This window comes from Paramisgurnus dabryanus, chromosome 23 (genome assembly GCF_030506205.2).
Source record: "Paramisgurnus dabryanus chromosome 23, PD_genome_1.1, whole genome shotgun sequence".
Classification (NCBI taxonomy): Eukaryota; Metazoa; Chordata; class Actinopteri; order Cypriniformes; family Cobitidae; genus Paramisgurnus; species Paramisgurnus dabryanus.
The window spans coordinates 24,612,463-24,624,847 of NC_133359.1; the positions used below are offsets into that span (position 1 = coordinate 24,612,463).

The 12,385-nt window shown below is 46.7% G+C and overlaps 1 protein-coding gene across 5 annotated transcripts in view; it reads left to right on the forward strand.

Moving 5' to 3' along the window:
- The window catches only part of LOC135780979 (protein NLRC3-like), a 58,488-nt gene that overhangs the window by 32,171 nt on the left and 13,932 nt on the right, over positions 1 to 12,385 (forward strand). Inside the window, exons 4-6 of one of the 5 annotated variants that reach the window (XR_010545050.1) lie at positions 1,272 to 1,445; positions 10,425 to 10,598; positions 11,221 to 11,434. Coding sequence is in view for 4 of the 5 variants with exons in the window: in XM_065291285.1 (XP_065147357.1) it covers positions 1,272 to 1,445; positions 10,425 to 10,598; positions 11,221 to 11,254 (382 nt within the window). In the remaining variant the exon portion in view is untranslated. Of the gene's footprint in view, positions 1 to 1,271; positions 1,446 to 10,424; positions 10,599 to 11,220; positions 11,635 to 12,385 lie in introns of those variants that run through there. The other 4 variants (XM_065291285.1, XM_065291283.1, XM_065291287.2 and 1 more) reach the window with 4 other exon arrangements.

The following is a 12,385-nucleotide window of genomic DNA, read 5'->3' on the forward strand; positions in this document are numbered from 1 at the left end:
TCAAAGTATTGCAGAGGTATGAATTAATGAATCATTTGCAAATGTACGTCGCAAATCATGTAAATACGCGGAGACGTTCAACTGTGTGACATTGCAAATGACTGAAAAGTAATTATTTTATTCTTCTGTAAAACAACTTCAGAATTATCCAGCGATCGTGGCACCATGATCAAAATAAACTCTTTTTTGGATACACTTTTAACGTAGGTTTAAAAGGAAACTGTGTCAATCATCATTAAAAGCATATGGTAAACGGGAGTCTCCGTGCCTCCGCGCCCAGCCGCAATTCTTCTGGCATCTCTCCTCCTTTACTGCATTTTTCTTCCGTTCTGTTACTTGAACTTGGGGCTCGAACCCGACCAAGATTCGAGCTGCCTTCGAGAACAGCAAGCCAAGTTCGTTTACCGTTAATTATTAAGACTAAATGGGCAGGCGAACTGAAACAATGAAAGTAAAAAAACTATCTGCCAAAATATGGTTTTACACGTCTATATAAAATATTCTATAATAAAGCATTTATTAATTTTCCTAATGCTTGGTTGTTTGATCTTTCTTCCATTTAAAATGTTATACATTTTGCAAAGGAGGATTTTCAGCACTTTGTTTGAACAGCAACTCAGCACCCCCCCAACCTCAACACCCGGTCCGCAAATTTTTTTTAAAGCTGAAACCGGTCCGCGGTGTAAAAAAGGTTGGGGACCCCTGCCCTATAGCATACGTGGTAAGAGCCACGTCTCACAAAAGAGATAGAGAGAGGCCTCATTTTAGGGCGTTTACATAATTAATTAATGCAGTCCAGAAGGAGGTAACTGGTGAAAATGGGAGAAACAGGCAGGAAAAAGGGCAGGGAGTGACAACTGACAGATCTTTAAATATATCAGTACCATTGTTTTGTCACAAGATGCCAATACTGTTTTGCCAATACAATTTAATCCCCTAACTAACTTAGACTTAGTCCTGGCTTAAACTAAACCTTGTCTGAGAAGCTTTGTAAATATACAACCTTAGATCCAATTTCACTCAATAACATATTTTTGATTCACTTTTAATAACTTTCACCTTTACCTTTTATATCTAATACCATACACATCAAACAAACACTACTGGAGGAGTTTAAAATAGTCGTTTCTTTGAGGATTAATCTTTTATTACAGTTATTACACTGAGATGTTTATTTGAGTAAAGAGTCAGTGAGAAATTCATTATTTGTTTCTTAATTACAGTTTTTATTTCATGTTCTGTGACTGTGTTTATCATTTACATTATTACAGGTTGAAGTGTTGTAATATCACAGCTAAAGGATGTGTTGCTCTGACTTCAGCTCTGGGATCAAACCCATCAAACCTGACACATCTGAATATGTCTGGTAATAAACTAAGAGATTCAGGACTGAAGCTGATCTCTGATGTACTGAAGAATCCTGACTGTAAACTGGAGATACTGGAGTAAGATTGTGATCTGATGTTCAGACAGAAATCACATATGTGACCCGTCACGGAAACCAGTGACAAAGTCGGCAGCACAACTTTCGAAAAAATGAGAAAGAAAGTTTTTTTTTTCAAAATTTGTGATTTTCGTTTTATTGCAGAATTTGAGATAGCAGTTTTTGTATATTTAAAAGCGTACATTTTGCGGTTGAAATCGGCTTGTTTTTCCGGAAATTCTCGCGTGAAGCGGGGGGCGTCATTGTCTGTGTATATATTCACATACTGTATAAGCTTGTGTTTTCGCCTCCCCCCCCCCATAGGGAACAGGGTGACTACTAAATAAGGATAGTTCACCCAAAACTGAAAATAATGTCATTAATGACTTACCCTTATGTCGTTCTAAACCCGGAAGACCTCCGTTCATCTTCGGAACACAGTTTAAGATGTTTTAATGTTAGATTTAGTCCAAGAGCTTTTGTCCCAACCACTGAAAATCTATGTACGGTTTCCATGTCCAGAAAGGTAATAAAATCATCATCAAAGTAGTCCATGTGACATCAGTGGGTCAGCTTGAATGTGTTGAAGCATCGAAAATACATTGTGGTCCAAAAATAGCAAGAATTACGACTTTATTCGGTCTTCTCTTTCTGTTCTGTAGTGAACCACGTGAAGTCACGTGATTGTAGTGACGTGGCTGACCTGTCCCTCAGACATGTTTGCTAAGTTTTTTTTTCTTCAAACTTACAGCTTGCATCTCCCCAGACTGTAAACGAACTCGGGTGCACAAAACAAAAGAAAAAAAAATAGAAGAAGCTAGGCAGAACAAATAACAGTCAGCCACGTCACTGGCTTGCTCGACTTTATGCGGTGCTGCAGTCGGATGACGTCAAAGTACCGCGAGAGCTCTTAGAAATCTTACGGAGTAGTTTAATTTCGACTGGCTCTCGCGCTACTTTGACGTCTTGCAGCGCAGTATAAAGTCAAACACATATAAGTTACACAGAGATCGTTGAATTCTTTATATAATTGGCTACATGTTTTGTCTATCAATATTTTCCATGAAGTCATTGGCTGATGTTGGAACGAGCGAGCGATTGGTAACATCTCTAAAGGACGTCACGTTTTCGACGGCGCTGTTTGGATGATCTATTATACTACCGCCCTATTTTAAATACAAACTTTGAAGGCGGGTTCATGTGATTAACGGAACGTAAATTACTGGAGTGTAATGTCATATACCCTTACATGTTACGATGTAAATAGTCCTTAAATTGTATATTATATTCTAATACCAGACGGTCAGGCGAAATCTGATGTAAACAATAGACTATATATCTATATTTCACGGATTATACGCATTTGTGGACAAAAATAATCATTAGATGATTCACACATTTGAAACAGACTGGATTCGACTTGTGATCCCCACAAAGGTAAAAAGAGTCCTGTTTATTTTTCCTTTTTGTCATCTGGACTCCTGTCACAAAATACTACATATGATGCTAGAACATCAGTAACTCAAAATGGCTTTACAGGGGGTATGGCTTAGCTAAATGATATGTAAATGAGCCCTATTGTCTCTCCAGCCAGGGAAAAGTGTTAACTTTTTTCTTTCTCAAATTTCTCGGCATCCTCTTTCTTGAATGTGTTATATTCAGATGGCCACAACTTCTCCAAATCCTATCAGATTTCCATGTGTTACACATCGTTGGAAAGCTTAGAAACTGCACTTTCAGAATCTATGAATAACTCAAAATGTCCCAAAATGCTACTTTCAGTGACTGGTCACATATAGATTATAGTGAGACTATATATTATTATTATTGTTTGTTTGTTTCGAGCAATATATATGACACATCACAAAACATGGATCATCTTACTTACAGCATAAAACGTCTCGGTTACGGATGTAACCCTCGTTCCCTGAAGGAGGGAACGGAGACGTCACGTCGTGACCGACGAATTGGGAACTCGCTTAGAGAGACCAATCTGCTTCGAATACTACTAAAACGCCAATGAACTTGGCATTGAGATATTTGCATAATGCTGGCGCCGCCCCGCCAGGTGCGTATATAAGCAGCAGGTGCAAATAAGGAAATTAGCTTCTTTTTCGCTGAGAAAGCCGGAAAGTGTGACCGGCCGTAACAGCAGGTGGCAGCACCTGTGGCGACGGGACGTGACGTCTCCGTTCCCTCCTTCAGGGAACGAGGGTTACATCCGTAACCGAGACGTTCCCTTTCAGTCGGTCACTACGACGTCACGTCGTGACCGACGAATTGGGTATCCCTATCAAAACGCCACTAGGGGCTGACCTCTTCCAGTGACTGCGTAAAAGCCCTCCGGTTCCACTTAAGGAGGAGGAGGTAGGTTTTAAGGCAGAAGGCCGGGCACTAGATGTTCCTTTAACCCCACAGAAGTGCCAGCGACTGGGAAGCGCCCTACCTGAGCGGGATAGGAACGCTGCGGAAGCCACCACCCATCTTAAGGGCTAATGGTGGGCGAAAGTCAACCGTAGTTGAGGAATAAAGACAGCCGTGGCTGTGTAAGCAAAGCAGTGCTCTGCTAAGGGAAACGTGGGCTGGTAGGATTAACCCCACGGAAAAATACTCACAAAGGAACCCGGTGGGACACAATGTGGAGCCCGAGCCAGACACGTAGGTTCGCGAGGATACAGCTAGTGAAAGGCTGACAGCCAATGCTCCGCAACAAAGGCTGCCAAGGCAGCGGAGGAAGAACAATTCAAACCATTACGCATTTTTGTTCTGAAGGCCTTCCATACTGACACAGTTATGAAGCATCAGTTGGAGGCTGCAAGCCGACCTGCGAGACTGTTCTCCGTGCCCTCCCTGGTGAGGAAAGAACACGAGAGGATACAGGCTCGATACGAACACTGTAAAATCTAATGAACGTATTAGGTGTCGCCCAACCAGCAGCTCTACAGATGTCTGTTAGCGAGGAACCACGAGCTAGAGCCCAAGATGAGGCAACGCTCCGTGTGGAGTGCGCTCTCAAATTAAAGGGGCAAGGAATACCCTGAAGATTATAAGCCAGGGCGATAGTATCAACTATCCAATGAGACATCCTCTGCTTAGTGACAGCTTTCCCTTTCTGCTGGCCACCATAACAAACAAAGAGCTGGTCTGAGGTCCTGAGGCTTTGCGTGCGATCCACGTAGAGTCGCAGTGCGCGTACGGGGCACAACAAAGCCATGGTTGGGTCTGCGTCCACCGGAGGCAGCGCTTGCAAGCTCACCACTTGATCTCTGAAAGGAGTAGTGGGAACTTTGGGCACGTAGCCTGGTCTGGGCCTCAATGTTACGCTTGAGGCAGCAGGACCAAACTGAAGGCACGAGTCGTCAACAGAGAATGCATGTAAATCCCCTACTCTCTTCACTGAGGCCAATGCTAGCAGGGTCAGGGCTTTCATTGATAAAAGCTTCAGACTCGCAGACTGCAAAGGCTCGAACGGGGGGGCCTGAAGGGCTTTCAGCACCATGGACAGGTCCCAGGGAGGAATAGAAGGAGGGCGCGAGGGGTTTAGCCTACGAGCGCCTCTTAAAAATCTAATAACCAAATCATGCTGGCCAACTGATCTGCCGTTAATAAGTGAGTGATGAGCAGAAATAGCAGCGATATCAACTTTAATGGTGGAGGGTGACAGCCTACCGTCTAACCTATGTTGAAGATATAAAAGCACGATGTTAATAGGGCATTCTCTGGGGTCCTCGCGTTGCGAAGAGCACCAGGTGACGAAAAGGTTCCATTTAAACGCGTAAGCCCGTCTCGTAGACGGAGCTCGTGCCGCGTTGATTGTGTTAGATACCGCTTGCGGTAAATCACCTAAACCTTGCGCGCGCTCAACGACCACACATGGAGATCCCACAGGTCGGGGCGCGGGTGCCATAATGTGCCCCCTCCTTGAGAAAGAAGGTCCTTCCTCAGGGGAATCCGCCAGGGAGGGGCTGTCGCGAGGAGCATTAACTCTGGAAACCAATTCTTGCTCGTCCAATATGGGGCGATCAGTAAAAGGCTCTCCTCGTCCTGCCTGACTTTGCACAGTGTCTGTGCGATTAAGCTCACTGGGGGGAATGCGTATTTGCGCATCCCCCGAGGCCAGCTGTGTGCCAATGTGTCCACACCGAGGCTGCCCTCGGTTAGTGAATAAAATAGGCGACAGTGGGTATCGTCCGGCGACGCAAACAGGTCTATCTGCGCACGACCGAACTTCTTCCAAATTAGCTGGACCGTCTGGGGGTGGAGTCGCCATTCGCCGGGGCGCGCAGCTCGAGAAAGCGCGTCCGCTGCTGTATTGAGCAAGCCCGGAATGTGAATGGCACGAAGGGACCTCAGATGCTTCTGACTCCAAAGGAGGAGATGACGAGCGAGATGCGACAGGTGACGGGAGCGCAAACCGCCTTGACGGTTGATATACGCAACGGTCGCAGTGTTGTCGGTGCGTACTAGTACATCCTTCCCTCGCAGCTCCGTAGCGAAGCGTACAAGTCCCAGATATACTGCCCACAACTCTCGGCAATTGATATGCCAGTGCAACTGGGGTGCTGTCCACACCCCTGAAGCCGTAAGCTCGTCGTACGTGGCACCCCAGCCCGTGTCGGACGCATCTGTATGTACAACAGCATGCCGAGCGATCTGTCTCATGGACACACCGGACCTGAGAAACGCGGGGTCCGACCACAGGGGGAATGTTAGACGACACGCAGGTGTAATGGTTACACGATGGATGCCGGCGCGCCACGCTCTCCTCGGGACTCGATCGTGAAGCCAATGCTGAAGCAGTCTCATATGGAGCAGCCCGAGCGGTGTCACGGCCGCTGCTGCTGCCATATGCCCCAGGAGCTTTTGAAATTGTTTCAGCGGGACCGCATTCTTCCCTCGGAATGAACCGAGGCAAGTCAGAATTGACTGGACGCGCTCTTCTGTCAAACGCGCCGATAAATCGATCGAGTCCAGTTCCATCCCGAGAAAAGAGATCCTCTGCGTGGGGCAGAGTTTGCTCTTTTCCCAGTTGACCCGAAGACCCAAACGGGCGAGATGCCGAAGCGTTAAATCTCTGTGTTCGCAAAGCGTCCGTCGAGAATGCGCTATTATAAGCCAATCGTCGAGGTAAGCCAATATGCGAACGCCGCTCTCTCTGAGGGGTTTTAACGCCGCCTCCACTACTTTCGTGAACACACGGGGAGAGAGGGATAGCCCGAACGGTAAAACTTTGTACTGGTATGCCCGTCCCTTGAATGCAAACCGGAGAAACGGTCTGTGACGAGGGAGAATGGACACATGAAAGTACGCGTCTTTCAGGTCTATAGCCGCAAACCAATCTTGGGGGCGAATTGAATTGAATATTTGCTTCGGTGTTATCATCCTGAAAGACCTCCTCTGCAGAGATTTGTTCAGAACGCGCAAATCCAAGATCGGTCGTAACCCCCCGCCCTTTTTGGGTACTATAAAATACGGGCTGTAGAAGCCCGATCTCATCTCGGTTGGAGGGACCGGCTCGATCGCGTCCTTCGCCAGCAGGACTTCGACCTCTGCACGCAGTACATGTGCATCGGACGCTTTCACCGTGGTGAAACGAATGCCCGAGAATTTGGGTGTGTGCCGGTTGAATTGTATTTCGTAACCGAGGCGGACAGTGCGTAAAACCCAACGAGACGGGCTGGGAAGCTGAAGCCAAGCCCCCAGGGACCGTACGAGGGGAATTAACGGCACTACCGGGGTACCCGCGGGGGGGCGGCGGAGCGGGACAGGTGGTACTGCCGGTACGTCTGCTGGGACAGCATAAGTATCTACAGTATGTGTGTGTGTGACACTGACCTGAGCCCGCTGAGGGTGACGGTCGTCTGGTCTCCTCAGCGGAGAGCACAGACTCCGATGAGGGTGCTGGTGGTCCCGTCTCCTCAGCGGAGAGCTGGAACTCCTCAGAACACCCGCTGGCGATAGAGGAGAGGGAGGAAGAGCATGTGAATGCCCGCTCACATCTCTCTCGATCCTCTGAAGACCTGGAGAAGGAATAGGAATGCACTCTTTTTGTGGTTTTGTGGGTGCCGGCTGAGAAGCCGGCGGAACAAAAACAAAACGAAACCAAGGATTCTCCATCCGGCCCTCTACCGGTGGAGGGAGCGATGCCGTCACCGTCTCCCGAAGAGTGATCCCATCCGATTCCAGGTCGCCCGTCTCAGGGCCGCTTCGATTTCCGTTTACCACGGGAAGCGGGTGGGGCGGCCGGGGCGGGCTGCCGACGGCTGTTCCCCCTCCGTGGCCTGGAAGATGTTCTAGTGGGGGGGGTGGAGGCAGCCGCCGCAGGGCGCCCTCGGCGAGGAGCAGACGGGCCCGCCGGCGCTGGAGGGCGAGATGCAGGTCGCTTGCGCCGGGGCATGATCTGAGCGATCGCCTCTGTCTGCTTCTGGGCGGCGGAGAACTGCTGGGCAAAGGACTCCACCGACTCACCGAAAAGGCCAGCCTGCGACACTGGAGCGTCCAAGAACTTGTTCTTCTCCGCATCCGACATGTCAGCCAGACATAGCCATAAGTGGCGTTCCTGGACCACCATCGTGGACATGGCACGACCAATCACCTGCGCTGTCACCTTCGTAGCGCGAAGAGCCAGGTCAGTGGCAGCCCGGAGCTCCGAAAGGACAGGCGAGTCGTGTCCTCCCTCGTGCAGATCCCTCAAGGCTTTGGCTTGGTGAACCTGCAGCAACGCCATTGCGTGCAGGGCTGAGGCCGCCTCTCCACATGCCTGGTGGGCAGCGCCCGTTAAACCGGAGGACTGTCTGCAGGCACGAGAGGGGAGGGTTGGGCGGTCCTTCCAAGAGGGAGCGTGTGCCGGACACAGCTGCATCGCGACTGCACGCTCCACGGGAGGGATCCCCGTATAACCCTTAGCGGCTCCGCTGGTGAGGGAGGTGAGGGGGGAGGGCTGAAACGGCCGTAATCTCGTGGAAAACGGCGACTTCCAGGTTCTAGTCAGCTCCTCTTGCACCTCGGGGAAGAAAGGCACCGGTGGAGAGGGTTGTGAAACCCGGGCAGCTCCAAAGAACCAATCATCCAGGCGGGACGGTTCGGGCTGAGGGGGGGGAACCCACTCTAACCCTACGGTCTCCGCCGCTCGAGCGAGCACGGCCACCATCTCTGGATCGAACTCCGGCGTCCCAACCCGACCAGAGGGAGGAAGGGCGTCGGGGTCCACGTCAGGGGGAGGAGGCCCACCCTCGGATGCTGCGGCGTCGGTGGACCCGGAGGGCGGCACGATGGATTCTAGAGACATCGTAGAACACGACGCTGAAGTCTCCATCGGCACATCAACCGGCTGTGGATGAGGAGGCTGACAGCCTGAGGACGAATCCCCCGCTCGGCTCAGCACAGTGATGCGCAGGTCGTCCTTCGAGAGCTTCACAGCCGCACCGTGGCGGCGTTCAGCACTCGCATGACGAGGGTTGCGTTTTTCCCGGAGGAAAGACAACCGTCTGCGCAAATCCACAAGGGACATGTTCTCGCAGTGAGAACACTTACCCCCAGCGAACGCTGCCTCTGCGTGCTCGATGCCCAAACACGAAAGACAACGCTCGTGACCGTCCTTCGGACCCATGTATTTGCCGCACCCAAGATCGCACGGACGAAAAGCCATCCTGAAAAGGACGCTGATGTCCGGATATACGAGAGAGTGGCTGCCTTTAACAAGGCACAAAGCTCTCTCGTATCACTCTTTTAGGGAAATTCACTCAGATGCTCAGTTGATGATGCGCACAGGGAAGGCAACGCACACACTACTCAAAACAACAAAACAGGTGTAGAGCCGTGGAATTAAGCGAGGCGTCCGCTGTGGTACTGCTAGTCCAACCAACTTCAGCAATCGAATCCCACCAGAGTAAAGTAGCTTCTCAGTAGCAGATACTGCCGGCTTTCGAACCGATAAAAAGCTAATTTCCTTATTTGCACCTGCTGCTTATATACGCACCTGGCGGGGCGGCGCCAGCATTATGCAAATATCTCAATGCCAAGTTCATTGGCGTTTTAGTAGTATTCGAAGCAGATTGGTCTCTCTAAGCGAGTTCCCAATTCGTCGGTCACGACGTGACGTCGTAGTGACCAACTGAAAGGGAACCCTCTATTGCTCGAAAAGGAGTGGGTAGAAATAAAACTTATTTAAACCCACCCCTCGTGAATTACAATTTGTAGGAAAAACAAAACAGAAAATAAGAAAAAAATGGTCAAGCTTCTATAGAAGTTAACAAAACCCTAAAATCAAATAAATATATATTCATATAAAAATAACATAACCCAAAAAGTACACACAAAAAAGGAACAAAACATAAAGAAAAAACTAATGCAGATACCACACACATTACAAATTGCACACACAATTGACAATATTAATTCCAGCAATGGTAAACAGAATACCTGTAAGGTAAGATATTAAAAACTCACAATACACAAACATATCAGTACACTTCTGAAAATACCAACAATGGTAATCTAAATACCTAAAAGGTAAAATACATAACCTTATAACCTAAACACTTCAGAACAAATTTAATAATACCAACAATGGTAAACCAACTATCCATAGGGTAGAATAACATAACCTAAAACTAACAGAATGCTACGCACACAATTACACCCCACACTCATTGTAATTTGCTAAGACCATTTTTTTTATACAATACTTTAAATTGATTTATGCTTCGATATTGTTTGTATTCAAGTCCGAGACTGTTTCATAACTAAATGCCTTGTATAGTCGCACAGAAACTCCTCCTAATGGTATTAATCCTTGGTATTAAAAAGTTGTCTGATTGGAGGAATCAAGTTAATTTACTTAAAAATCTCACTGATGTGTTTCAGTAAAACACAAACACACATAAATTAAACTAAAATGAAAATGTCCATAAACACTAAATGATGACAGAAAGAGAAACAAATTCAACAACTGTGGATGTGATCTGTGTGTGAACAAACTGTGTGTCTCTGTTCTCTACAGGTTGTGGGGTTTGAATATCACAGATGAAGGTTGTGTTCCTCTGACTTCAGCTCTGAGATCAAACCCATCACACTTGACACATCTGGATCTGTCTGATAATAATCTAACAGATTCAGGAGTGAAGCTGATTTCTGATGTAATGAAGAATCCTGACTGTAAATTGAAGATACTAAAGTAAGATCATCTCTCTAATAGTCACACATGTACTGAGGACTAGTTAAACATACAGTAAACTGTATGAAAAATAAAAACACACTAAAATGTAAAGGCTGTATAAAGTCAATGAGATCTGATCAGTAAGCAGATACATCAGCAGTCTCATGAATAACTATAAGACATTGATACGTCATCAAAGTACTGCAGTGTTTCACCACAACACAACCTGTGAAGATAAAAACAGAGCTTAAGCTTAAAGTTAAAATAAATTCACCTACAAATAAAATTAATGATGTTGTGTTGTTAGATTTCCCCTACACACCTGTCTGACTTAAGTTACATAACTGGGGTGTCTATAGACAACACACACAAGACATTTATCCTCACCGGGGTGTCCACAGAAGACAAACACTCATAAGTCAGACAACATCTTGTCCATTATGAACATAGATCATGAATTCAACCTGACAGACTCCAGTCATTGTATTTTAATATGATTTAATCATGGCTGAATCCTCCTCTTTAGAAAGAATACAAGTGTTTATATAGGAAAGATACATAACAAAGTCACATCATTTATCTCTAATATGATTTATTCTTCATATCTGCAATTCAGCAACTCTCCTCTGTCACCATGCAGGCAAAAGCTTGTTTGTTATGGGGTTTTAATTTGAAATTATGATGAGAAGTGTGTGTAAGGAATGGAAATCTGACACGGAATCTGATGCAAGTAAAAGAATGTTTATTAGAGAGAGGTATATGAGCAACCCAATACAAAAAGTTCCCGACGGCCAGCCAGAGATGGAAACAAAGATAATCCACAGTCATCAAGAGTTCTTGGTTTCGTTCTGAAGGTGAGAAACTGTCATACATCCACACAAACACAAAGGGCCCTATTTTAACGATCTGAAACGCAAGTGCGAAGCGCAAAGCGCAAGTGACTTTGTGGGCGGATCTTGGGCACTGTTGCTATTTTCCCGGCGGGAGAAATAACTCTTGCGCCCGGCGCAATTCAATAAGGGGTTGGTCTGAAGTAGGTTCATTATTCATAGGTGTGGTTAATCACAATAAGAACATCATCCAACATTCCCTTTAAACGCAAGTGCGCAAGTTCCATGGTGGGTTCCAGTAGCGGTTCACAGCCGAGGAGACCGACGTTCTTGTAAGAGCAGCAAAAACAGAGAAGTTGTTTTGTATGGGGATAGGAGAAACCCGCCCAAATCAGCGTCAGTTAAACAGGCGTGGGAGGAAATACCCACAATTGTCTCATTAGCTGGCATCCCCAGGACGTTGGACCACAAGCGCTACAATGATGTCAGGAGACTGGGGAATCCCAAGCTTGCCAGCATAAATCGGCCACGGCGTGTAACGGGAGGTGGATATGCCTCTACACAGACGTCAGCAGAGGACATCGCTGCGTCCACCCTCACCGCTGAAAGCCAAGAAACGCAAGCAGTCCAACCCCAAAGTACACTTACAAATCAAGTTCACATACATTAAGGTTTCTTATGAAAACATTTTAATTATTGTTTACATAAAATAAACGTAATACAGCCACACAACAAACTTATGAAAATATTTTAATCGTTATTTGCATGATAATTTTTTAACGCAGCCACACAAAAAAATATAAAAACTATCACCACAAGGCTCACCACAATGATTTCTCTTATCTCATGTGTTAATATTTTTATTGTAACAATTTATGATTTGTAAAAATAACTGTTGCATCTGTGTAGATTAAATTAGCAAAGTGTGTGCGCGTTGTGCACGCTATATATTATGGTCAAGCATGTGCTCTTAAA